The 27,840-nt window shown below is 35.3% G+C and overlaps 2 protein-coding genes and 1 pseudogene across 2 annotated transcripts in view; 2 read left to right on the forward strand and 1 right to left on the reverse strand.

The window, feature by feature from the left end:
* Nucleotides 1–7,065: 7,065 nt before the first annotated feature.
* On the forward strand, nucleotides 7,066–16,170 carry LOC120142101 (transcription factor DIVARICATA-like). The gene is made up of 4 exons (XM_039156858.1): nucleotides 7,066–7,457; nucleotides 7,584–7,829; nucleotides 11,864–11,870; nucleotides 16,003–16,170. The coding sequence occupies exons 1-4, from the start codon at nucleotides 7,081–7,083 to the stop codon at nucleotides 16,168–16,170; spliced, it is 798 nt and encodes a 265-aa protein (XP_039012789.1). The 5' UTR covers nucleotides 7,066–7,080.
* A 6,159-nt stretch (nucleotides 16,171–22,329) lies between these two features.
* LOC120142244 (putative axial regulator YABBY 2) overlaps nucleotides 22,330–27,840 on the reverse strand; it is a 31,125-nt gene continuing 25,614 nt past the window's right edge. The window contains exon 7 of the mRNA XM_039156994.1: nucleotides 22,330–22,374. The gene's annotated coding sequence lies outside the window, so the exon portion shown is untranslated. The remainder of the gene's footprint in view (nucleotides 22,375–27,840) is intronic.
* LOC120142240 lies at nucleotides 23,641–27,544 on the forward strand (annotated as a pseudogene).

Raw genomic sequence — 27,840 nt, forward strand, 5'->3', positions numbered from 1 at the left:
TACCTACGCTGGTTTTATGAATAGTCTGAGTTGAATCAATTTAGATTTCCAATTTTGGATTACTTAGAGAATTATTTCAAATTTAACTCATTACAAGTTTAGATTTAGTTGAACATGTTTGATTTAACTCAAATTTATATTGATTTGAGTTCTTATGTTATTTTAGATTATTTATTTGGGTCTTTCGTACTGTTGAAGTTTATGCATAAGAACTTGAAGATTATCAAGAAGATACAAAGATATGTGTTATTAGCCAAGACTACTCAGTACATTTATACACAAGTTCACAGCCTTAACAACCTCATAACTGCTTCTAACCACTCTAACTAATTAACCAACTGCACACTAATTGCTTGCACACACACACACCCCAAACCATACTGCACACACACGCACATAAGCATGTAATCATGCTCCAACATTCTCCCTGTCCTTCTCAGTTGTTCGCTTTTCTGCTATCTGAACTTTCTGACGAAACAGCATGTGCGCTGACTTAGCCAACGGTTTGGTCATGCCATCCGCAACTTGATGCTCAGCTGGTACGTAATTCACACGAACAGCCCCACACTCAACTTTCTCACGTACAAAGTGAATATCCAACTCTATATGCTTCGATCGTGCATGAAATACCAGATTCGCACTCATGGCAACAGCACTCGTATTATCACTCCACACAACTGGAGCTGTATCAACCGCTTCACCCATGTCTGCTAACAATGACTTAATCCAAACCACCTCAGCAACGGTATCCGCAATACTACGGTATTCAGCTTCTGTTGTCGAACGAGCCACAACCTTTTGCCTCTTTGCACTCCACGAGATCAAATTGCAGCCAAGAAATACACAAGAGCCAGAAACCGACCGCCGATCATCGACATTACTAGCCCAGTCAGCATCCGCAAATGCAGTTACACAGCAAACTTCAGACGTAGAAGAACGTCTAAATACCAAGCCACAGTCAAGCGTTCCATTTAAGTAACGCAATATTCGCTTAACAGCCAACCAATGACCATCACAAGGCCGATGCATGTACTGAGCCACACGATTAACGCTAAATGCGATATCGGGCCTCGTATGACTCAAGTATAATAAAGAACCAACAATGCTTCGATATAACCATGCGTCTGAGAGTGGCTTCCCAACATCAACAGTCAATTTTGGCGAAACCACCATCGGCGTAGGTGCAGGCTTAACAGCAAGCATACCAGTTTGTTCCAGCAGCCCTCGAACGAACTTACGCTGGCTCAGTACCAACTGCTCAGAAGTCCTATGGACTTCAACACCAAGAAAATACCCCAGCTCCCCTAAATCTTTCAAGGAAAACTTGTCACCAAGCAAGCGCACAACCTCATTAATAGCAACATTAGACTCACCAGTGATGATAATGTCATCGACATAAACAAGCACCATCACACGAACACCACCCATTCGACGAACAAACAACGACGCATCAGCTGTGGTTCCACAGAACCCAAGCTCCAGCAAAAACTTACGCAGCTTAGCATACCACATACGTGGTGCTTGACGCATCCCATACAAGGCCTTCTTTAGCCTACACGCCAGCCGAGTACCATCACTAGCCACTCGTTCGAATCCTGGTGGTTGAACCATGTATACTTCTTCTCCAAGCTCATCATTAAGGAATGCATTATTAACGTCCACCTGCCTCAAACTCCAGCCACGAGCCACTGCTAGAGATAATACCACATTTATTATTGTTGTCTTCACGACCGGGCTGAATGTATCGCTGAAATCATGGTCAGGTACCTGTGAGTAACCTCTTGCCACAAGACGCGCCTTATGCTTCAACACAGACCCATCTGCATTGAATTTGACCTTGAATAACCACTTACAGCCAACCGCTGCTCGCCCTTTTGGTAGTGGTTCTAGCGTCCAAGTACCATTGCTGACCAATGCATCGTACTCAGCTAGCACTGCCTCCCTCCATTGCGGATCTTGAAGTGCCTGAGCCACCGAGTACGGCTCTCCATTATCGCCTCGACTCTGTGCAACAAACGCCTTTGGTTTGAAGATTCCTCGTTTACTACAAGTGACCATTGGATGTGCATTTTGCACCGAGGGACATAGCGAGGCAGCCTCAACATGACCTGAAGTATTCGCAACACAACCTGTCTCATTATCCAACACCTGATCTTGGATCACTCCCACTAAGCTGTCATTACGACTCTCACCAACACTAATACTTCCAGTATGTTGATTCTCTCCGACTAAGTTACCAGTTTGACTTTCACCAACACTAACACTTTCAGTATGTTGATTCACCCTGCTGCTAGAAGCTCCAACCTCAGCAACCTCTGGTACTTCTCCAGTGCATATCGGAGCAGATCTAGCTTCTTGCACAACAGCTTGTGGGGAATTACCACAAACACTTTGTGCACCAGGAACCACAACCAACGAATTGCCATTACACATACTCTCTGCAGGAATTACATTCGTTACAGCTCCAGACTTAGCAAACGGAAACTCACGTTCATCGAAAACGACATGCCGAGACACATACATACGTCCATTGGTCGCTAAGCATTGGTACCCTCGATGATTCATGCTATAACCCAAAAACACGCATGGTTGTGACCTGTATGCGAGCTTATAGGGTTGAAACAACCGCAGATGAGGAAAACACCTACAACCAAATACCCGTAAATGATCATACGTAGGAGGCTGTCCAAACAATTTTTCAAACGGAGTACAACCTTGAAGAACCTTAGTTGGCAGCCTGTTGATTAAGTGAGCTGCCGTAACTACTGCAAATGACCAGTATTTTAGAGGTAACGAAGCTCGAGCTAACAGAGTCAACGCCATTTCGAACAAATGCCTGTGTTTCCTCTCGACAACCCCATTCTGTTGGGATGTATGCGGGCATGTCACTCGGTGCTGAATCCCACCTTGTGCAAGCACAGCTGACAGAGATCGGTACTCACCTCCCCAATCAGTCTGTACAGCCTTAATCTCATGTCCAAATTGAGTCCAAATTAGCTTCTGAAACAGTTGAAAGGCGTGAACTGCCTGCCCTTTGTTCTTCAGCATATACACCCAAGAATGCCTCGAAAAGGCATCTACAAATGACACATAGTACCTGAAGCCATTTGATTCAACGTGTCCCAGACCCTATAAATCAGAGAAAACCAGCTAAAACGGTCGTTTATATTGAGTTTAAGACGCATGAAACGGTAGCCTGTGGCTTTTACCCATATGACATGACACACATACTGGAAGCAAATCTTTATTCAAATTGCTTGGCAAAGCAACATTACACAGATTGCAAATTTGCAGTAAGATCTTATAAGATGGATGACCTAAATGATCATGCCACAGTACATAGTTATTACTAGGGCTAGACACTATGTTTGCTTCAGCAGCTCGACCTCGAGTAGACAACGTAGCACCGAACTCGTACAAGCCATCAACCTCTCTTCCTCGCAGCAACACAACACCAGTTCTCTCATCCCGAACCATACAGTAACCAGCATGAAACTCCAAGAATACTCCATTATCCCTAGCAAGCTTGGAAACCGACACTAACTTCTTAGTAATTGAAGGCACATGCAATAAGTCACTTAATATTAAAGCACGCGATGCATTACAAATAGACGCTTGACCAATTTTAATAATAGACAAACCACTACCGTTGCCTACAGTCAGCTTACCAGCCCCTATATAATCTGAGCCATCTACTAGTTCTGTGGCATCAGGCGTAATATGGTGTGTCGCCCCTGAATCAACAAACCACGAACCAAGGGTTGCACTTGTAGCAGCTACATTTGCACTAGGCTTGAACCGTTCTTGATCATTGAGCCCAGCAGCACCTCCATCCGGTCTACTTGCGCACGAGCACTTATTAGCATTGTAATGACAAATATTAGCTGTGGGTACTCGTTCTTTAAACGAGTTCCTTGAGTCAGAACTCCTTGGGTCAGATTCATCGACACCCGAGAACGACTTATCGAACCTGTACCAGCATCTATTCATAAGATGGCCATTCTTGCCACACAATTGGCACTGCATCTTGACACGCCCTCGACCACGACCGGCTTGAGCATTATAGGTAACCTGTATTTCTGACGCAGCCTGATCTTGCCTAGCAAATCGAGCGGTTCTTTCATCCATGGATGTTTTTACTTGAGCAGCATTAGCTGCAGCTGTAATGTTGTCAAATCTACTAAAGTTCTTTTGCTGAGTCTCAGCATCAACAAGAACAGACACAACCCCTTCCAGAGTTAAGGCATCACGACTGGCTGAAAGAACAGTAACCACTGGCCTGTATTCAACTGATAGTCCATTCAATATGGTTGCAATATGCTCCAGCTCCGAGACTGGAGTTCCACACGATGCTAAGGCATCACATATCTCTTTAACTTGAGATATGTAGCCCCGCATTCCTAGTTCTCCTTGATGAACTGCTTCAAGCTGGTAATGCAGATTCATTACCGCCGTCGCAGACTTACAGGCGAAGATTTTATTCACAGTGTTCCAGACTTGTGCAGCAGTTTCAACCCCCACTAAATGTGGCAACAAGAACAGGCTGATCGTAGATAGTAGCCACGAGGCCAAGGCACTGTCTTGGGCTACAAAGACCTCATTATCTGTATTTTCAGCAACCGTGCCACCCTCCAGCACAACCGTCGTAGGTGGCGAAATAGCCGTCCCATAAAGTAGCTTCTCCAGCCGATGACTTCTGACTGTTAGTAGAACTTGTTGCTTCCAAAGCAGGAAATTCCGCTCATCGAGCATAACACTCAACCGTTTATTGGTAAAGCTTTTGGAGGCAGTTACCGAATGCTCAGAACTGCTCACAACACCGTCGGAAAGAGGAGAGGCTGGAAGCGCCATAAAGCCACCATGCACTTAGCAAGAACCTGATGCAGCTCTTCCTACACCACAAGATCACCAGCATCTGATACCATGTTGAAGTTTATGCATAAGAACTTGAAGATTATCAAGAAGATACAAAGATATGTGTTATTAGCCAAGACTACTCAGTACATTTATACACAAGTTCACAGCCTTAACAACCTCATAACTGCTTCTAACCACTCTAACTAATTAACCAACTGCACACTAATTGCTTGCACACACACACCCCAAACCATACTGCACACACATGCACATAAGCATGTAATCATGCTCCAACACGTACTTACTTTTTAAGCTAAGATCATTTTAGTTTTAAATCGATTTTTTTCTAATGAAAAGAAAGAAACAAAAGGTAGTGAGCAATCCAATCCTCTAGCTTAGCTAGTACAAATGTCTTCATAAAAGCCAGGTTACGTGAATAAAAGTACGTCTTCATCGACATACTTATGGCAAGGAGTGAGGAGGACATTGTTAATTTGGTGAAGGTTACTATCCAATTTGATTTATCCAGCACATATATATTAATGTAAAACTAATTACAAATAAAAAAAAACATTCCCTTCCCCATATAATGATTTATCGACTTTTTTTAAAAGATGTCTTTCTATTTCTTTCAACTCTCACATCTTCTCATATTATCATAATCTTTTTTTTCTGAGGTCTCATATTATCATATTACTTTCGACGAAGATTTTATCAACCTTGATTCTTGAAAGTAACTTTTAAATTAACAAAATGATCCACAATGAAATAAATTTTATTCCAAAAAAAATGTAATAATATTTTATAGTAATAAAATTCATTTTAAATATAAAGTTTTCATCTTTCATTGAGAAATTATGTCGGTTATTAAATTTGAGTAGAAATAAGACATGTAGAAATGGTTGAGGAAGTAGGTTGGAGGAAAGACAAGCGTTGGAGGTGGAATCCATGTCGGTGTTCATTGTTCCCGAGCTACTCTGATTTTGTCCACGTTCAATGTGTTGGTTGCAACATCGATGACAGCCCAGGTGTTTTTGCTGCATCATCATCACCACCTGTTAGCTTCACTAATACTTGTGTGGGGCCCATTTGTTTTCTGGATAAAATGCCCTCTCTTTCACACCTGATAACGCGTGTAAGAATCCACTTCCAATCACTGCTTTGGTGGCGTCACTTCACTTTTTATTCTATTTTGTTTAAATTTCACCATTTTCTTACTATATTTTTTTTAATAAAGTCTGATATATTTTAATTATCGATCTGTCTGTCTATATACATACAATGTATATAATGTGATGTGATTTTAGATCTAAATTTTTTAAGATTATTTATATATAATAAACAAACTATAAATTATAAATTTAAATATTATTAGATATATTTTATATTGTTTTATATTATTATCAATCTATCTGATATATTATGTTATAGTACTAATTAATGATTTGTCTATTTAGTTATCGATTTGTATATATATAACATATATACAGAAAATATTATTTAACCAACATCTATATAAAAAAGTCCATTGTAAACTGATTATTATGGAAAGTATAAATTATAAATTCAAATCATATCCAAGACATTTTTTTATAAATATTATAAAGTTTTGCATACAAAATTTAAGAAATACAACCGTACAACCCCCTATAAATATATTTCAAGTGAACTAATTTGATAATCCTTAATATAAGATATATTAGTCTGAAATATACCCTTTTATTTATATCAAAAACATATTTTTGACTTCTATATTATATTATATATTATTAAAAGATATTTATAAATTTTAGAATAAATTATTTGATCAATTGATTAAGTTACTCATCTTTGTTTTTTATATTTATTTAAGTCGTAAATTTTAAATTTATTAAGAGTATTTTCATTCTTTTCTCTAAAATCTTTTTGTTAATTTATTCCCTCTAACTTTAAATCATATTTAAATTAAATTTAAAATGTATATAAAAATAGTATTTATAAACTTCGAAAATTTAAAATCGAAATCCAATTACATAGAAACCGTGTTGAATAAGAAGTCTAAGCTGATGCAAATACTGACAAAAAGAACTCAAAATCTTAATTTTAAACTCAAACATATCAGTAACCAACAAATTTATCTTTTTTTTTCTTCATGTTTATCCAAACAATTTGAAGAATTCACCTTCTCCGACACAAACTAGAAAACCTCAAAAGAAAAATTTATTTAATACCAAGAACATCGGCATGTACCAACATCACAACTGTAGTAATCCGCTGTTTATTGAGTCGTCGGGGACGACCAACTGGACGTTTCACGAGGACAAGATATTTGAGCAGTGTTTGGTTGCGTTTCCGGAGGGAACTCCTGATCGATGGCAGACGATCGCCGCGAGGGTTCCTGGAAGATCAGTCGAAGAAATTAAACAACATTTCGATATGCTTGTTCACGATGTTCATGAGATTGATGCCGGCCGAGTTCAGGTTCCGACTTACGCCGACGATTCGGGGATGTCGGATTCGGAGTTGGATTCGAATAATCAAATCTATTTCGGTTCGAGATCGAAGCAGCAAGGAGACAGTGAAAGGAAGAAGGGAACTCCGTGGACAGAAGAGGAACACAGGTAGGTCAATTTGTACTTTATTAGTTGATTTGAAATTACTGACAATGTTAGAATTTGAATGATTGATTGTGAAATTTGAAAGTTCTGATGTTCTAAACAGTACAAAACACCATGATTCATTAACAGGTTATTTTTACTTGGGTTGAGTAAATATGGAAAGGGAGATTGGCGGAGCATATCGAGAAATGTGGTGGTGACTCGGACATCGACTCAGGTGGCTAGCCACGCTCAGAAGTATTTTCAGCGGCAGAATTCGGGGAAAAAAGAGAGGAAAAGATCGAGCATCCACGACATTACCACCGTCGATACCCATATGATGGATCTGCGCGTCGAACAGAACATGCTTTCGGCTCCGATCGGCAATGTTCGACAGTTGCCTCCTACGGGTCGTTTGGTAGAAAACATGGGAATCCCATTCCCAGATAAGATCATAGCTCCAAAACAATGTAAATAAGTGAATTCATTACACTCCATGGATTTATGTTGTAAAGATATTTTGTTGCACATACACTGATTCTGTACGAGTTTAATTCGTCGATTACCAACTTCGTTTTGTTCCAAGATTACAATATGGATGAGATTTTGAGATGTTATCACTACACAACCACTTCTTGTTCAGTCCCATTCAGAAAGCCCATTAATTTGTCCACCGGGTCAACTTTAAACATTGAGAAATATCGTCGGTGAATCGAGAAATATCTCACTATTCTTCTTGTCCCGCCGTTGATTAGTCTATTGATAGGAAGGTCAGTGAGCAGATTTCGTGAGGATCTATTTCAACTCGTATTTAATTGAGTAGAGATGGCATTGAGACGAAAATGAGGATAATAATTAAATTCCTCATGGGTGGTGAAATAAACGTACGACTTTATTTATTTTATCTCTGTCCGTTTCATGATATCTTATATAAGATTTTTTTTTATTAATTTTAAAAAAATTATATTTGAGTTATATTTTAATTTATTGATTAAAAGGTTGTTTTTTTTATTATTTTCTTAAAAAATAATGATCGATTGCATATGTTATTCGGAGGATATATATTTTATAATTTTATAAAAAATAATTTATATTTATTTAATTGATATTTATTAATATATTATATGAAATAAGTTACGAGATTAATATAGTAGGAATTAAGTGAGTCTTAAGATTTACGAGTGATAAGGCAAAGATGATTTTAGTTTAGTTACGATTTTACATCCTAATGAAAATTAAATATAATTTTTATTCTTTAAATATTAAACGAGTGTGCTTCCGATAATTTTAATATTCAAACTTAAAATTTCAAAGAATAACATAATTTTTTTTATCATAAATCATTAAAATTCATGCCACTTAAGCGAGTAAAGGCAGGGGCAGAAGTCAACGCCTTTATTCGTTCAATCGTAATTTTTGCGTAGGAATTCAACGACGACAAGCTTGCAACTAGGCCTGCAAGACTCGAACACTAATATCTAAATAGTATTTAAAAAATAATAAATAAAAATTGATAGCACAACAATTAAATGATACTAAATTTAAGTAATTAATTTTTGAGAAAATTTATTAAGTCCTACTCTTTTCTTTTTCCCTTGCGCTGTTAGCCTCCTTTTCTATATAGAATTAGTATTGATGGTGAATTATCAGTATTCATTATTTTTCATCTAATTTTATATTTTATATTGTATTTTTATTTTTAATTTTATTTTTTTTATTTTTAATAATTTTATTTTTAAGACACGTTTTTTTCTACATTTATAATATGTTTTTCATCTTTTGAGACGGTTTCAATCTTTTTATCGATCGTTTTGGCCATTATCTCTAATTAATTTTCTCAATATTAGATTTGACATTGTCTCGATTGATCTATATAACACTTATTAATTTTAAGGTCGATATTCACTTTTGTGGACCATTAGATTATATTTGGATACACAGTTTACGTTTGGAGATAGTTTTCTCACGACACTCTATCTTGATTTACAATTGTCGGTGGTCTTTCAATGGTTTGATCTTCTATTGTGATTCGTTTGTCGATGCAATCAGATATATTCGTGTCTATAGTATGTTTGAATTTTTGAATAATTTTTTTAACATTTTCCTTGTATGATATTGAGTTACTTAGTTTATATTTAATTGTAAATTTTTATTATAATTTTAGATATTTTCTACTTTTTAGTAAAACATAAATAAAAATGATAATGTTAACTTTAATCTTTACTATTATTGAGATATAGACTAACCATTTTTTTTTGTATGTAGTTGTTTATACTCCCTTTTGGGATGTTTGTTGTAGCAAACTTTACTCATTTGGATAATAAATTTTAACTTATCCAAAAAAAAAACTAACTGCTTCTATTTTATATAAAAAAAATCTTAATTCATTTTTTAATTTCTTAACCCAATATTATATGTATAGTATTATATGAAATGATAAAATTCATTTTAAATCGGAGCATCAAATGACTTATTTGACCCGCTTGGACTTTTACTGGAGTTAAATGGCTATTTAATTCCTCCTGCAATGTCTATTTCCCACGATATCGTCCTTTTCAGGGTATTTATCGAGCGGCTTGATTGTAAGTTGAGTAATATTCGATTCGTGCTTATTAAATATTTTGTTACTTAATTTAGTTCGTTGCTCGTTAATATCGTTAAAATTTTATTTGATCCGTGCTCGTCAAAAAAATTTGTTGCTCGACTCGTTACTCGTTAAGTTTACCAAATTTTTTATCTTATTTTTTGTTATAAATAAAATCTACTAATACTACATAGAGCTTAATATAAACATAAATCGAGAAATTTAACAAAAAAAATTTAGCAAAAGAGTGTATGAAACAATTTCAAAATCTAAAACTCTAAAATAACAATCTACAAATACACTAAACTAATAAATTAGTAAATTAATAGATTAATAAATCAGTAGTAATTGTTAATTAGATATTTGTCATATTTTTATTTATTTATTAGTAAATTAGTAATTAGTATTTAGATTTTTTTTAATGAAATAAAATTTTAAGTTAACCACTAAAAAAATATTTTTAAAAATTAACGAACTGCTCGCAAACATATCAAGTTGAATTAGACTTTGTTTAACTCAACTCATTAATATCTTAAGTTGAGTTCAAATTCAAACAAATCAACTCGAATCGAATATTGATCAAACTTTAACTGAATCGAATTCAACAACTCACGAATTATTCCACTCATTAAACACACATTATCCTTTCACTCACTTTATGTATTATCCTTTTTAAAATAAATAAATATTTTATGCTTTAATTAACTCTTCTTAGGGGTAGATTGAAGAAATAGGTAAACGCCACACTCTTCTTGAAATTTTAAATTTTTTTAATATAATTTAATCAGTTTTTATATTTCCATAATGATCTAGTTTTATTTTTTAAAATTTTATAATTGTACTTTCAACATATAAATTACTATATATAAAATTTATCTCGATAAGATTTTTGTGTATATTTATGATCCTTTTATCTTTCTACTGATAATATTAATATGAATTATTTTTTATAATAATTTTAAAACATGGTTTTAGGACGTTCGATGGTTGAAACTTCTAAATACATGTATTAACGTTCAATTCAAGTTCAATATGACTTTCCTTTTACGTCTAATATTAAAAAATATTACAATATTCTCTCTCATTTATTCTATACTTAATTTTATATACTAACAACTGATTTTTTTCGTACAAACATTTTTAATTTATTAACATTTAAAAATTTATTGATTGAAAATATTATTTTAACATAATTTTAATAATCTTTAATATATTTTATTTAAAAAATTATAATTATTTTTATATAAAATAAAAATTGAGTCCTTAAATATTTAAATTTAAGTCTCGGATCTTATATTACATTATTCATATCCTACTCTAAATTTGATTTTATTATTTATTTATTTATTTTGAATATATATTATTTTTGATTATATCTACATTTATAAAATTATACTTGCAAAGTTTAAATTTATTTTATTTTAATATAGTATTATTTCCAGAGAAATTTTGTTTCTCACTTTGACTTCGAATGATTTATAACAACAGAAAAGAAGTATATCCCCAACTTTATGCCGCGTGCTAAGATATTGGATTCTACAAGGAAGGTGTGTGCATTAAAATTATTCAAACCGACATTTTTGAAAGAAAATCAAAATGAGATGTGAAACCTTATCTCTTTTGAAAGGGATAGCCATCAAATGATAGATGGGTGAATCCAAGGAAAAGAAACCCTAAAACAAGGCTAATATAAGGACGTTAGTTTAAAATCATTGGATGAGTTTTTAAATTTAAAAAAATTAACCGTTGAATTTAAATAGAAGAAGATAGAAATTGATTATGTATAATCGGTTTTTTTTAATATAAAAAAATTAGCTGACCCTATTTCCATATATAATGGGGTAAGAGGAAGTAGGATAGTAGGTTGCCCCCAACGCCAAGTTGAGAGCAACTTCCGTAAAAGACCTCCGTTATGAATTGTCCTCAGTGGGACTCGATCTCACGACCACAAGGTTAAAAGCCTTGTGCTCTACCAACTGAGCTAGACAGGCAAGACTATTTTTTTTAATATATATGTAGTATAAGACAATATTTGTTCAAATGGTAAGGTACATTACATTTTTAAGAAGATAAACATCTTTAAATCTTAGAGATAATATTATTAGAAATAACTTTGAATGATATTATTTATTTAAAATATTTTTTTATATAATTTAGATGATGATATTGAAGACACTTAAATTCGTCCGCTTAAATAACAAATTATAATACATACACATATATAATATTATATAATGTTTTAAATTATATATATATATATATGTGGTTTATTTACGTTCTGAATTTCTTTTACAGATCCGCTACCCACGTGACCCAAGAGCCCCAAATCCCAGTAGAAACCAGTGGCCCAGCAGTCCCAGAGGTGATCTCGTGAACCGCTCAAGCCGTGTCCAAATTAAACCGGTGAACTAGGGTTTGAAAACCCTAGTTTCTTCTCACACTATTTCCAAGCTGAGCGTCGCAACCCCATACTTCCAAGAGTCCCACAACCGAGTCCCTCGGTCAACAACGCTTATCCCAAGCCACCAACCCTGGTTTTCTCGGCGCCGTGAACTCCTCAATGTCAAACAACCACCAACATGCGTAAGCACATGAAACACAAGCAAAGCAACGTGCGTTAGTGGGACTTCAAACAACCACAACCAAACCGAGTTTTACTCGGATTCAATCTCTAATAATAGTTTCTTTCTTAGACTATAAATACATGTAATCGAACCCATTTGTAACTACGAATTGGATACGAAATAAAAACAACAAATTCCAAACAAACTTTAGAGTAATCCAAACGTTTTTTTTGCAAAGTTTCGAAAGAGAACAAAGGTAAAAAGGCTTACCCTTCCTATTTCTTGGCTTGCATGGTAGTTTGCTTGTCTCGTTTTTCTTATTTTTGCGCTCAAACGAAAAGCCAATGATAGAGGAGGGGATTTTTTTTGAACCTTCGTTCATAGATCTACTCTCCTAGAGGCTTGATCTTAAAAAATTGTTTTGATTTTTAGAAACTAGAGGAGGAAGAGCTTTGAAAAAATCAAATTTTTTTATGATTCGCCACCGATGAACGGTGGTCGGAAAGGCGGCAAAAGGCGGCTGTTTTATGGGTTCATCGAACCCCACGGCAGTGTTAATCTCTCGGATGAACAAACGAGAGAACAGAGTGAGAGGGGGGTCTTTGGCTCGTGAAGAAGAGAATAATGAAGTTTAAAAAAAATATTGGCTTGTATAGTAAGCCCAACACCCGACCCGATGACCCGAGCGGATCCCCTAGGGGATCCGCGTGTTTTTGAGGGAAAAGGGTAAATCTCGTTTTCAGTCCCCCTTCATTTTGCAACTTTCATTTTACCCCCTGATCCTCTTAAATTGAGCCCCCAAATTCATTTTATTTTGATTTGGTCCCCTGATATTTCCTTTTCTTTTATTTAAATATTTTACTATATATATATATGTTTTTTTTATTTTATCATTTTATACATGTATATATTTATTTTCCTACCTTTATTTATTTTGTTAATATTAATATTATTGTTTATATATATATATATATATATATATATATATTTTAAGTATATTTTCTTTTTATCTACTATATTCCTCTATTTTTTTTATTATATTATATATATTATATCGTTATTTGTTATATATATAGGTATAGATATATTTTTTATTTATTTACTATATATATAATTTTTTATTCTTTTTCTTACCCCTTTATGTTTCATTTACTTATTTATTGTTTTTTTGTGTTAATTGTATATATTACTATTATTATTTTTCTCATTTTATTTATCTCATTCATTTTTTGCCTTATTTTGATTTGCTTTATTTCTTATTTTCTTTATTTCATTTGTCTTTTTTACTTTCTTTATCATTCATTTTCCTTTTTCTCTAGCACATCTTTCGACTTTTAAAGGGTACATTTTCAATCAATCTAAGGTAAGCAATTCAGATCGTTATTTTACCTTTCAATTTAAAATTTCAACTTTCTTAATTAAAGACAACTGGAAATTACGTAGTACCGAAAGGGCAGTTCAAGGGTGCTAACCCTTCCTTGACTGTAACCGACTTTCGAATCCGACATATCATTGGTAAGACACAGATCATGTAAGAAATAAGGTATTCGATCTACCCATTTTTAAAAAAATAAAAGATCGATTGCGACTCCTAATCTATTTTCCTAAGTCGAAGCCCAATTCCAGGCCCAACCGAAAGAGCGGTTTCGACAGCTTGGCGACTCCACTGGGGATAAGTAAATGAGTCAGGCCAAAATTAATTTTCGGTTGTCTTTTTTTTAGCGAAAATTAAAAGTTTAAATTTTAATTTATTTACTCGATTCCAATTATTTATCTTTGATTATTTTTCAAATAAATAGTTGTACTGACGTTTTTTAATGATTTTAGATTTTTCAAAATTGTCATCTCTAGCTTTATACCTGAGCTCCGAATCCTTTTAAGTGGGGGTGAAAGTGACGCCTTCGTGGGAATTTATTCTCCGTATGGGCCTAGAAAGTAACCTTCGGGATTCATATACCTTAAGTCTTCGTGTGAATTTATTCTTCGTATGGGCATAAGGGAATATATCCTCTCGAGTTTAACTTAGTCAGCATAAGCTTGTAATGGGCTTAGGACTAAGGGTCTGGCAAGCCCAAGGGGGCACCAGCAAAGAGAACTCGGGTACCGTTTTTAGAATCTAAACCGGGAGAGTACAGGGAGTTAGAGCCCACCCCAAAACCTCATTTCAAACCCTATGATGCCTGAATTATTTCTTGCTTTACTTTCTATTCAAAGCATGCGAACTAGAAAAATATGCAATTAGGATTTGTTTGAAATTAGCATGCGGGATAGAGATCATGTCCGGGTAGGAATAATAAACATGTTGGGTAGATATCATATGGGGTAGGACTTTTCATTTTCATCATTTTTTTATTATCCTTGTCTCGCCAACTTTTTCCCTTCATTTTTGTTTTTTTTTTCATTTTCATCATTTACATTATTCGCAAGAGGCGTTGATCTACAAAAACATGTTTGTTAAACATAAATAGTTTGCTTTAATGGACAAAGGGATTGTAATACAAGAGATAAAAATGCAGAGGACAGTCTACAAGGAGATTATGTGTCACATTCAATCCAGAAGACGTGGTGCCCACAATTGAAGAATATATCACTCTATTACATTATAAAGGACTCGAAATGAATCGGGTCTACATCAAGCACAATAAAAGTCTATCTTTGAAGAACTGACTGGCAGAAGTTACAGGGGTAAAATGAAGGTTACTGATCTTGGGTGTCCCTTCAAAGACAACAATGAGAAAGCGATAGTTGAAATTAGAGGTCATTGCTGACGAATTCAAGAAACATGCAAATAAACTTCGGATAACTCCTATCGATAGAGGGCTCCAATGGCGTTACTGTTAGAGAACATGCTCATCAAAAGATAAATGCCAGAGATGCAGTCATTCGAGACTTCTTGAGTCAGTACAAAAAGCAACTCAACATTTACATGGTTCATCCAAAGAAGCCGGAGCAGTTCGACAAGTTATTCAATCGGTGACAGACGAAGGCAGAAGACTAGTCAATATGTCAGAAGCTGTCAGGATATTTTTGTCTCTTAAAAGATAAAACATTTTTGTCCCCAATAAGGGTTATTTATAATAACAAGCACATTTTTAGATCAATGCCTTGAACATTTCATGCATCATGCATTATTGCAAATTATGCATTATTTTTATTTTCTTTCTCATTTTTTCATTTCTAACATGAGATGTCTCATAAAGGGAACAAACAAGCTTTGAACGCAAATTGAAGATTACCTGAAGTGTGTTTGAAGATCCACAACGATGAATGAGATACTAGTGTGTGTTAGTAAGATCGAGAAAATTCAAGAGCAACTCATGAAAACCCAACGAGAGATGATTGATCAAACAAGAATATTTCATGATGAATTCAGATAACATATGACCAAGTTGATGGATATGATAAATGTTGTGATCCATAGAGAGAAGCTATAGTGGATCCTATGAATGCTGGTGCTGAAGCTGAAGGGCCAGATATTTTAGGTCCGCCCCAAAAACCAAATGTGGTTATAGAAGGTTCCCCTAGGCCAACCATGGAAAACGAGCTTTCCATTGTGAGAGATAAGTTTCCTCAAAGAAGATGGTCATAGAATATGACCGAATGTTGACCAAGAAAGCCAAGAAGGATCAACCTCTCATAATTAGAGATTCTACCCCTTTTCAATCATCAAGACTGGACACTCAAGTTTTATCTATGAAGCCATTACTCGATAGTCTCTCGTCATGGGGACTAAATGAGAAGAAAAACAAAGTGTAGGGTTTTCATTCTCTCCCTTCCATTTTCACTTGAAAAATTACGTTCAGAAATGCTCTCAGCAAGATTGATTAGACCGGGATATATCCAGCCACACTGGACCCCAAATGAGAAATTGACCTACAAGGAGATCTTTGGGTAAACCAAAATGGAACCCCAGCTTATTCAGCTAAGGTTCTTAGAAACTTTAAGGATCCTTTAGAACAAGTAATCCAGGAGTCCAAGGTAGAAGACTCAGAAGTTGTCAATTCAATAGAGAATACATGCGAAGAACATCTGAACATGAGGGCTTCCGTGAATGTAATCCGAGATTGGCCTGTAGGTTTAAGAATAAGTTGAACAGACGTAGCTTCAACACCTATATCAGATTTCCTAAAAGAAAGAGGGATTCTAGGTAGCTTAGGAGGCTTGATGAATATTATGCCAATCACAACTGCGATATGCGTTCGAGATCCAACCAAAACTATCACCACCGAGGAAAGTAGTTTTGGATCTAAATTTAGGCCCAATTTCCAGCAACCAGGAAAAGAAATACTGATAAATCACAAAGAAGTGGGATTTTCCCTGGAAAATGACCCGGAGGAGGTAGAAATTGATGTGTCTGAGGGTACATCAAAAAGAACCCCAGCCAGTGAGGAGTGGAGATCCAACACAAATGAAAGCCCTAATCCAACTAGTGGGGTACCCAAATGAGGCCTTATTCCATTTCATGGCATCCTATTTGAAGTTGTTTTTTGAATTTTCTCGTATTTAGAGCTTATTTTTGAACTCTTTTTGGATATTTAAATGAATTTATGTTGAATGTTGAACCAAATTTATAACTTGAAATTCCTTGAATATCACCTGAGTTAAAAGCTTTTTAATAATTGAGGTTGTAAATCTTTGACAAATGACAAGATTGAACCCTGCAAAATAAAGACCCCTTGGTCCTAATTTAAAAGATACACCAGACTACATGTTCTTCTCTTACAGGGACCAAACTAGTTTTCTCTTCTCATGAAGAGTCCATCAAAGGTTTGGTATTCAGGTATGTGTTAGGAGCGAACAGAATGGGGCAACTAGCACATGATATTGCAAAACTAATTAGTTTATACTTTTGTTTAAGACGTTCAATGATGATCATGATCTTCTCAGATGAAATGGTCAAGTAGGTGAATCTAGTTTAGGTCAGTTGATTGGGAATTGAACTCTAACGATGAGATTTTCTGACCTTCAAAAACACCTAGACTATAACAGGTTCTTCTTGACAAACTTAAGAAATTGGACCCGTATACCCACATTATAATATTAATTATATACAATAAAACTTGAGTTGTCCCTTTAGAGCAATTGATTAAACGCCCCGGCTTTATGGATAATATTCAGCTAGTCTGATAAAGGTGAGTATACTATACAATAAAGCTTTAGCTGTCCCTCTAAAGCAATTGGTTAAATGCCCCGACTTTATGGATAAGATTCAGCTAACCTGATAAAGGTATTTATATATTGAGTTGTCCCTATAGAGCAATTGGTAAAACGCCCCAGCTTTATGGATCCAGCTAGCCATTTAATGGCAAATTTAAATAAGGAGTTTCGATAAAAATGGACTAAGAGAGTTAAGGAACACCTGTTATAGTCAATTTCACACGAGCACTCAGGAATTTTATTTTTAGACCGATATTTCTGCACTGCCTTTGTTAGAAGAGCCTACAAAAATTGAACAAATGGAAGATTTCAGAGCATTGAAACAGAAGTGTCCTGAAAGGTTTAGCCATTGATTATGCTAGTTATGTCATTTTGTTCGCCTCCAATCAAAATGTCAAATCAAGAAAGAAGTGTATGCCAAGATCTTCACGATGATCGAATCGATGAAACAAACCTTAATACCCACCTCTAAACAACTTTTCGATCTTGATATTTGTCAACGGTTTGCAGCTATCAAAGATTAAAATAGCATTTGATTCTTTTGATATCCAATGAACTCCTGTTTTATGATTTGCTTCAATTGTGAAACCTAGAAGAAGGTAATATTTTTCAAAACTCCTTTTGATATTTTCAAAATTGTGAAAATTCAAAGAAAAAAACATTTTCAAACAAGATGAGTTCTCTGGAAGCATGTCTTGGAAATCAACGAATATCTCTCCGAAGCTCAAGATTGAAACTGGGGCAGGATAAACCAAATTTTTTGGGGTAAAATTTGATAGGGAAAGGAAAACAAATTGTCTTAGGCTGAGGTTTGCAAGAGTACACCCTGGTGGAAATGAAGACGAACTGAGAAAGTGAAGACTGCTCACACAATTATTCCCATCACAGATAAACATTATGTTTTAAGCATATTCAAGATTCCAGCATCACGAGTCATCAAGACTGACAACCAGGGATTGAGATTTCTATCTAAACCCCAGAATAACATATGTTGCATATGCATTTTAGGCATACCTAAGAGCATTGCATCCATAACATCGCATATATGCATATCTTTGCAGGTTTTATCTAGAGCCAATTTCAACTTCGCAGCGAATGAGATTGGACTCGAAATGACACAATTTGCTCGAGAGTAGATTTCAACTTCACGACGAAGGATATCTAGCTTGAAGACCAAACTTCATAATAAAGGGGGTCAGCCACGATTTCAACTTCACAGCGAAGGGAATTGTGTCCACCCGCAACATACACTACTTGGATTTCAACTTCACGGCGAAGGATATTCAAGTCAAGTCTCAACTTCACGACGAATGGCTCATCCACGATTTTAACTCCACGACGGAGGATATCGTACTCACATATCCACGATTTCAACTCCACGATGGAGGATATCGTGCCATTTGAGGCTCAACTTCACGATGAAGGGGCTTCCCAATTTCAGAGCCAATTTTAACTTCACAACGAAGGATATTGGACTCAAGACAGCACAAGCTCAACTTCACAATGAATGGGCGGCTGATTGTCAACAAACAATTTTTCAGTTTCATTCAGAGTCAATTTCAACTTCACAGCGAAGGGGCGGTTGGCTGTCAACAAGCAATTTCCTAGTTCCAGAACCAATTTCAACTTCACGGGCGGAGGATATTGGACTCGGAGCAATACAACTTACTTGGATTTCAACTTCACGACGAAGGATATCCAATTACCAGGCTCAACTTCACGACGAAGGGGCAACCTACGGTTTTAACTTCACGACGAAGGGAATCGTGCACACAAGCGTCATCCATCTCTAGATTGGATTTCAACTTCACGACGAAGGATATCCAACTCAAAGAAGGAGTGTCTGTCAACAAACTTCCCAGTTTCAAAGTCAATTTCAACTTCACAGTGAAGGATGTTGGCCTCGAAACAACGTAACTTACATTGGATTTCAACTTCACGACGAAGGATATCCAATTCCAAGGCTCAACTTCACGACGGAGGGGCCATATACGATTCTAACTTCACAAACAGATTGACCCAACTTGAAACAATTTTTGTCTCTCTTGAGAAGGTTTCCCTTTAAACAATTTTTGTCTCTCTTGAGACAGTTTCCCTTGAAACAAAATTTTTTAATTTGTTTTCCTTGAAGCAAATTTTGTCTCCCTTGAGACAGTTTCTTTTAAAACAAATTATATCTCTTTTGAGACATATTCTCTTAAATTTTTTTGTCTCTCTTGAGACAGTTTCCCTTGAAACAAAAATCTTTGAATATATTTCCTTTGAAACAAATTTTGTCTCTCTTGAGACAGTTTCCCTTGAAACAAAATCTTTTAATATGTTTCCTTTAAACAAATTTCGTCTCTCTCGAGACAATTTCTCTTGAAAAATTTTGTCTCCCTTGAGACGGTTTCTTTTGAAACACAAAATCTTTGAATTTATTTCCCTTAAAACAAAATTTTGTTTACTTTGAGACCGTTTCTCATGAAACAACAAATATCTTTGAGATCGTTTCCCTTGAAACGAATTCTGTCTCTTTTGAGATAACTTCTCTTGAAGCATCATCTGAATCATGTCATTCAAATCAGAGGCAAATCAAATTTACAACATAGCTCAAGCCAAGAAGGGCTATTTATCAAAACTGACGAGTTCGATTCTATTCAGCTCGAGGCCGCATCAACCACATGGTTGAGTCCAGGAACTACTTTCTAATACTCTGAGTTCGATTTCAACTTCACGACAAAGGATTTCATGCTTAGAATTTTCCGGTTTCGACTCAACCTCACGACGAGGGAGTTATTTCATGGTTCAACCCGAATTGACAAACCGGTCTTCATATCGGATTTTAACTATACGACAGAGGATGTTCGATAGGGATGAAATTTGTGTATTTTAATCTTTGCTCTATTTTCGTTACACGATAATGAGCAAAGAGGGGCAACTGAAGACACTAAAATTCATCCGCTTAAATCACAAATTATAATACATATACATATATAATATTATATAATGTTATAAATATAATATATATATATATATATGGTTTATTTACGTTCTGAATTTCTTTTATAGATCCACTACCCACGTGACCCAAGAGCCCCAAATCCCAGTAGAAACCAGTGGCCCAGAAGACCCAGAGGTGATCCCTTGAACTGCTCGAGTCGGGTCCAAATCAAACCGGTGAACAAGGGTTTGGAAACCCTAGTTCCTTCTCACGATATTTCCAAGCTGAGCGTCGCAACCCCAGACTTCCAAGAGTCCCACGACCGAGTCCCTCGATCAATAACGCTTCTCCCACACCATCAACCCTGATTTTCTCAGCGTCGTGAACTCCTCAATGTCAAACAACCACCAACAGGCGTAAGCACATGAAACACAAGCAAAACAACGTCCGTTAGTGGGACTTCAAACAACCACAACCAAACCGAGTTTTACTCGATTAATCTTTAAGAACAATTTCTTTCTTAGACTATAAATACATGTAATCGAACCCATTTGTAACTGCGAATTGGATACAAAATAAAACAGCAAATTCTAAGCAAACTTTAGAGAAATCCAAACGTTTTTTTTTTGCAAAGTTTCGTTCGTATACCAGATATTTCAGGATATTCAACCGTGAAGTTGAATATCCTTCGCTGTGAAGTTGAAGTTGAAATCCAAGTAGAGTAATCCAAGTAGTGTATGTTGAGTTGAATGGCGCCGGCCACCGTTCATCAGTGGTGAATCATAAAAAATTTGATTTTTTCAAATGTCTTCTTCCTCTAGTTTCTAAAAATCAAAACAATTTTTTGAGATCAAGCCTCTAGGAGAGTAGATCTTAGAACGAAGGTTCAAAAAAAATCCCCTCCTCTATCATTGGCTTTTCGTTCGAGCGCAAAAATAAGAAAAAGAGCAAGCAAACTAACATGCAAGCCAAGAAATAGGAATGGTAAGCCTTTTTACCTTTGTTCTCTTTCGAAACTTTGCAAAAAAAAAACGTTTGGATTACTCTAAAGTTTGCTTGGAATTTGTTGTTTTTATTTGTATCCAATTCGTAGTTACAAATAGTTAAGAAAGAAACTGTTCTTAGAGATTGAATCCGAGTAAAACTTGGTTTGGTTGTGGTTGTTTGAAGTCCCACTAATGCACGTTGCTTTGTTTGTTTCATGTGCTTACGCCTGTTGGTGGTTGTTTGACATTGAGGAGTTCACGGCGCTGAGAAAATCGGGGTTGGTGGTATGAGAGAAGTACCGAGGGACTCGGTCGTGGGACTCTTGGAAGTCTGGGGTTGCGACGCTTAACTTGGAAACAGCGTGAGAATGAACTAGGGTTTCCAAACCCTAATTCACCGTTTGATTTGGACCTGGCTCTAGCGGTTCACGGATCACCTCTGGGTCTGCTGGGCCACTGGTTTCTACTGGGATTTGGGGCTCTTGGGTCACGTGTGTAGTAGATCTGTAAAAGAAATTCAGAACGTAAATAAACCACACACATATATATATTATAATTTATAACATTATATAATATTATATATGTGTATGTATTATAATTTGTGATTTAAGCGGTCAAATTTAAGTGTCTTGATATATATGTTATTATCTTAACAAATCTAAATATTTTAATAATAAAAAAAATTAATATATATATATATATATATATATATATATATTATATGACATTAATTATTGATGTGGTATAATATTATGTAAATATTTTATCGCGTCTTCTGAAGATGTTACTTATTAGTTAATTAGCAATTTTCATTTATATTTGAGTTATTTTATATGAAACATTTTGTATTAATCCATAACTAAATAGTTATCTGTTTTTATTTTTATAAAACTTATAATTTACTCATCAAATGATACATTACGGATATATATTTTAAGAAAATATTTTGAATATATAAATTTATATAATCCATCAAATACAAAATTCAAATTTAATTAATTTTGATTTAAATTATGGAGGATAATTTTATACATTAATAATAAAATTTTAAAAAATCATACAAAGTCAAATTATAATATAATCATCAGCCTTTATTTTTAAAAAATTTATTTTAGATAATATAAATTTTTTAGCCACTAATATTCGATCTATTGATCGATTAATCTAGATTAAATTTACAGAGTCTTACGGATGTACTTCCCAACCCATTTGCTTCATTTTATAACGTGATATTTAATTTTTTGGATAAAATATTTGTGTCCCCCGATTATAGGATTCTACTTTATTGAGTCATCCAACTATTAAAAGTTATAAAATAGTCTCCAACTATATTAAATTGATTGGTTGACTTCATTAACTATTAAAAGTTACAAAATAAATTTAACTCACAACTCATGAGGAGAGAAGGCGACAACTAAGAATTTTTAACCACTTACTTTATAGCTTATCGACACATATTCAAAAGTTAAATATTGAAATTCTAAGAATCAACGTATAACATATACAATTAAAAAAATAGAAGTTGATAACTAACTACATCCCAAAAAATTAAGTATCTAATTGTAAAATTAAAAAAAAAGTTTAGTACCGAAATAAATATTTTCAATTATATATAATTTGAATTAGCTTCCAAGTTTGAATTTCGCAGGAAGAAAATAAACGAGACAATAATACAAATATGATGTTAGAAAAACGACTACTGGACAAGCGGAAGAGGAGGGAAAGTAAAATGGAAGTAATGGGACCATTGTTCTGATATTTATTCTCTATAAATGGTAACCACTCTCACCATTTCCACATCCTCACTCAACAACAGTCTCCTTGGGACTACAACTTTATCATCTCCCTCTCTATTCTTTTTTTTTTCTGTCTTGTTTCCCAGCTAGTTGTTTCCGGTAAGTTCAAAGTTCGAACTTTTATTTTTCAAAACACATTCTACCAATATAACATTTGCATCCATTCTTCTGCCATTTTCAAGGTTGAATCTTTACTGTTATATTCAGCCCACTGGTTTATTTCTGTATGAAGTCATACTTAATGTTTCAGTTTTTAGCTTAATACCATTCTTACTTTCTTTAAATCTCCAGTCTTTCAGAGAGAAAGCTTGATCTTTGAACTGGAAAAAATGGGGAGATTTTCAATACCCAAGTTGGGATTTCTACTTTTATGCTGCTTAGCAGCTGTTACAGAAGCAACATATGCGAAATACAAAGACCCAAAGCAGCCATTGGGTGCTAGAATCAAAGACTTAATGAGTAGGATGACTTTGGCTGAAAAGATTGGCCAAATGACTCAGATCGAGCGCACTGTAGCCACCCCAGATGTCATGAAGAACTACTTTGTTGGTATAAAACCCAATTCTTCTTTATTGGAAGCCATTAACATGACTTGTTTTTGTTCCATGATTGTATATTTATTGGTAATTCCTCTGTGATTGTTTAGCTGGTTTCATTTCCAGTGGATATGTTAATGGTGTTTTGATTATGAAAAATGAGTTGTGTTATCATTGGTGGTGGTTTCATGGTTTGTTGCAGGCAGTGTTTTGAGTGGTGGAGGGAGTGTACCAGCTCCAAAAGCTACTCCTGAAACTTGGATCGAGATGGTGAATATGATGCAGAAGGCAGCTTTATCCACCCGTCTTGGGATTCCGATGATATATGGGATTGATGCAGTTCATGGCCATAACAATGTGTATAAGGCCACCATTTTTCCTCATAATGTTGGTCTTGGAGTGACCAGGCAAGTTTATATTCATTTCCCCATAGATATGAATTAGAGATTTAAATAGTTTGGCCTGTATTTGTGGGTGAAAGTTTGAGTAATTTCGATTTGCATCGTCATTTAAATAATTGAATAATTCAACCATGAATTTGGTATTCCAAACTACTCTGCTTTTTGGAACATCAAGAAAATCGACAACATTCTGAGAATTTCCAGCGAGAAGAACAATGGGAGTATAAAGTGAGATTATAATTGTTTATCGGAATCATTTAGCAAACTTCGTTTTTAATCTGCAGGGATCCTCAACTTATCAAGAAGATTGGAGATGCAACTGCACTTGAAGTTAGAGCCACAGGAATCCCATATGTTTTTGCTCCATGCATTGCGGTAATTAAACACACTAACATGGCTCGAATGCTGAAATATTGTGAAAAGGGTAGACTGTGTGTACTAATTTCTTGCTTGGTTTTTTTACCGTCAATCTTTTACAGGTTTGCAGGGATCCGAGGTGGGGTCGATGCTATGAAAGCTATAGTGAGGATCATAAGATTGTTCAACTAATGACTGAGATTATACCTGGTTTACAAGGAGATCCCCCTGCCAATTCTAAAAAGGGTGTTCCCTTTGTTGCTGGAAAGTAAGCCTCTTTATTATAAACTAACCGCCTAATAAGTCTAGTGTTCCTAATACAACTTATAATGCCAATTTCCAAAAGTACAAGTTTCCGAAGTTTGTCGTATATCTTGTAGACATCTTTAGGTGTAATCATGTGGAAGGGTTTCATTGTGGGACATTTAGTCCTCTAAATATAAGACATGACTTGAATAATGAAGCAAAGTACTAGGTCCAGAAAGTCTGTTCTATGTCATACCTTGTTAGGTAGATGAGGTTCCATTAGCTGCTCTGCTGCTTGCAAAGTTGTTAGCTACTATGTCACTCAGATTTGGATGAGAATGTCGGATATGAGTTTGTGTCTAACACTGGTATGGTCAGATATTTCTATGTTTTTCATGTGTTTAGAGGCTCCATGGATGGTAATACAGACATGGATAGCTGCTGAAGTTCACTGTTGGGAAGAAAAGTATCTTGTTAAAATAGTTATGTTGATTTATAGGTTCTCGTAATGTAAATTTCCGAATTAGGCATGAAGTAATTAATTTGAATTTTGAATTGGAGAGTAAGAACTTCCCAATCAATTTATTCCTTTTTCTAGGAACAAGGTGGCCGCCTGTGCTAAGCATTATTTGGGAGATGGAGGTACGACAAGGGGCATAAATGAGAACAATACAGTGATTAGTGCTAATGGACTACTCAGCATCCATATGCCTGCATATCTAAACTCTATTAGTAAGGGTGTTGCAACGGTTATGGTATCCTATTCCAGCTGGAATGGGGTAAAGATGCATGCTAATCGTGATCTTGTGACCGGATTCCTGAAAAACAAGCTTAAGTTCAGGGTAAAAAAAATGACTTTAACTAAAAATTTGTCTGTACTCACTAAATTCAGCGTAAACCAGTTGGCTTGACTAATTTCTTTGGGTGTATTTCAGGGTTTCGTTATATCAGATTGGCAGGGTCTTGATAGGATTACCTCTCCTCCACATGCTAACTACTCGTATTCCGTGGAAGCCGGAGTTGGTGCCGGGATTGATATGGTCAGTTAGCACTATCTACGTCAATTATTCAAACGATTGAGTATACCAGTGTACTAATCTTTATTTAGCATATGTTACTTTGACAAGTTGTTTATCTCTTGTTTTCTAATGCAATCTCTGGTGTTGTACAGATCATGGTTCCTTATAACTTCACAGAGTTCATTGATGACCTAACCTATCAGGTTAAGCACAATATCATCCCCATGAGCCGGATTGATGATGCTGTAAAGCGAATTTTGAGGGTCAAATTTGTGATGGGTCTCTTTGAGAATCCAATGGCTGATAACACCCTGGTCAACCAACTCAGGAGTCAGGTATATCGAATCAATCCTGTTGTTATAATGTGGGCTGTGTTACTTGGACTCGGATGTTAGTGTCAAAGTCTTATCCTCATATCTGTAACGTCCGGATATGCATATTGGTTAATAAAAACAGATTTACTAAATGATGACATGCTTGAACAGGCACACCGGGAATTAGCTAGGGAAGCTGTGAGGAAAAGTCTTGTCTTACTGAAGAATGGCGAGTCTGCCGATGAGCCATTGTTACCCCTTCCGAAGAAAGCAACTAAGATACTGGTTGCCGGAACTCATGCTGATAACTTGGGCTATCAATGCGGCGGATGGACCATTGCATGGCAGGGTCTTAGTGGCAATGATCTCACAACCGGTACATTTTAACTCTTTAAACAAATAAAAGAATACAAGGTTTTGACTGATAAAATGACCTGAAAAGCATTTTAGTTTTGGTATTGCGTCCGAATTTCTATTACCATTAATTACTCTTAATTCAAGGGGTTTGCTAAAAATCGAAATCGATTATCGTTTCCGCTTTGGCTTAATCCTTTGTTGAATCCCTTATTAACTTATGCCGTATGATCTCAGTTTATTAACTTAGAATGATTTAACTGAATACAATCTTAGAATGATTTAACTGAATACAATCTTGCTTGAACAGGTACGACAATCCTCCAGGCTGTTAAAAATATGGTTGATCCGAGTACTCAAGTTGTCTACAGTCAGAACCCTGATGCAGAGTTTGTAAAATCCGGAAAATTATCTCATGCCATTGTGGTCGTAGGAGAACCCTCATATGCAGAAACAAATGGCGACAGCCTGAACCTTACGATATCCCAGCCAGGTCCAGACACTATTTACAACGTTTGTGGGGCTGTGAAATGTGTTGTTGTTCTCATCTCTGGCCGGCCGGTTGTTATGCAACCATATCTCTCGTCGATTGATGCACTTGTAGCGGCTTGGCTTCCAGGGACCGAGGGCCAAGGTGTTGCTGATGTTCTGTTCGGCGACTACGGGTTCACTGGGAAGCTTGCGAGGACATGGTTCAAGACGGTGGACCACTCCCTATGAACGTTGGTGATCCACATTATGACCCTCTATTTCCATTTGGCTTTGGTTTGACTACTAAACCTACCAGGCAGAACTAATACGGCCTTAGTGCTTGTGTTTGCTGCTTTATATTCCATTTCTTCATGCTATAAACTTGTTACATTATTTTCCCTCTTCCATTGTTTCAAAATCGTATTAACATATATCGTCATTACTTATTCCATTTAATAACATTAAATTAAATTATAAAATTTAAAATTAAATAATAATTAATTTAATATGAATAAAAAGTTTAATGATTAAATTTAACAAAAATAAAATTTAAGAGACTTAATCTATCATATTTCTTTTCATTCAAATTAAATACATATTGATCTGATTAAGACGATAATATTGGTTGGTATTTCTTTTACGAATCATAACGACTCAAGGGTAATTGGGATAACGACGACAGACATTAAATACATTTCT

Source organism: Hibiscus syriacus, unplaced genomic scaffold, assembly GCF_006381635.1.
Source record: "Hibiscus syriacus cultivar Baekdansim isolate YM2019G1 unplaced genomic scaffold, ASM638163v2 tig00110819_pilon, whole genome shotgun sequence".
Classification (NCBI taxonomy): domain Eukaryota; kingdom Viridiplantae; phylum Streptophyta; class Magnoliopsida; order Malvales; family Malvaceae; genus Hibiscus; species Hibiscus syriacus.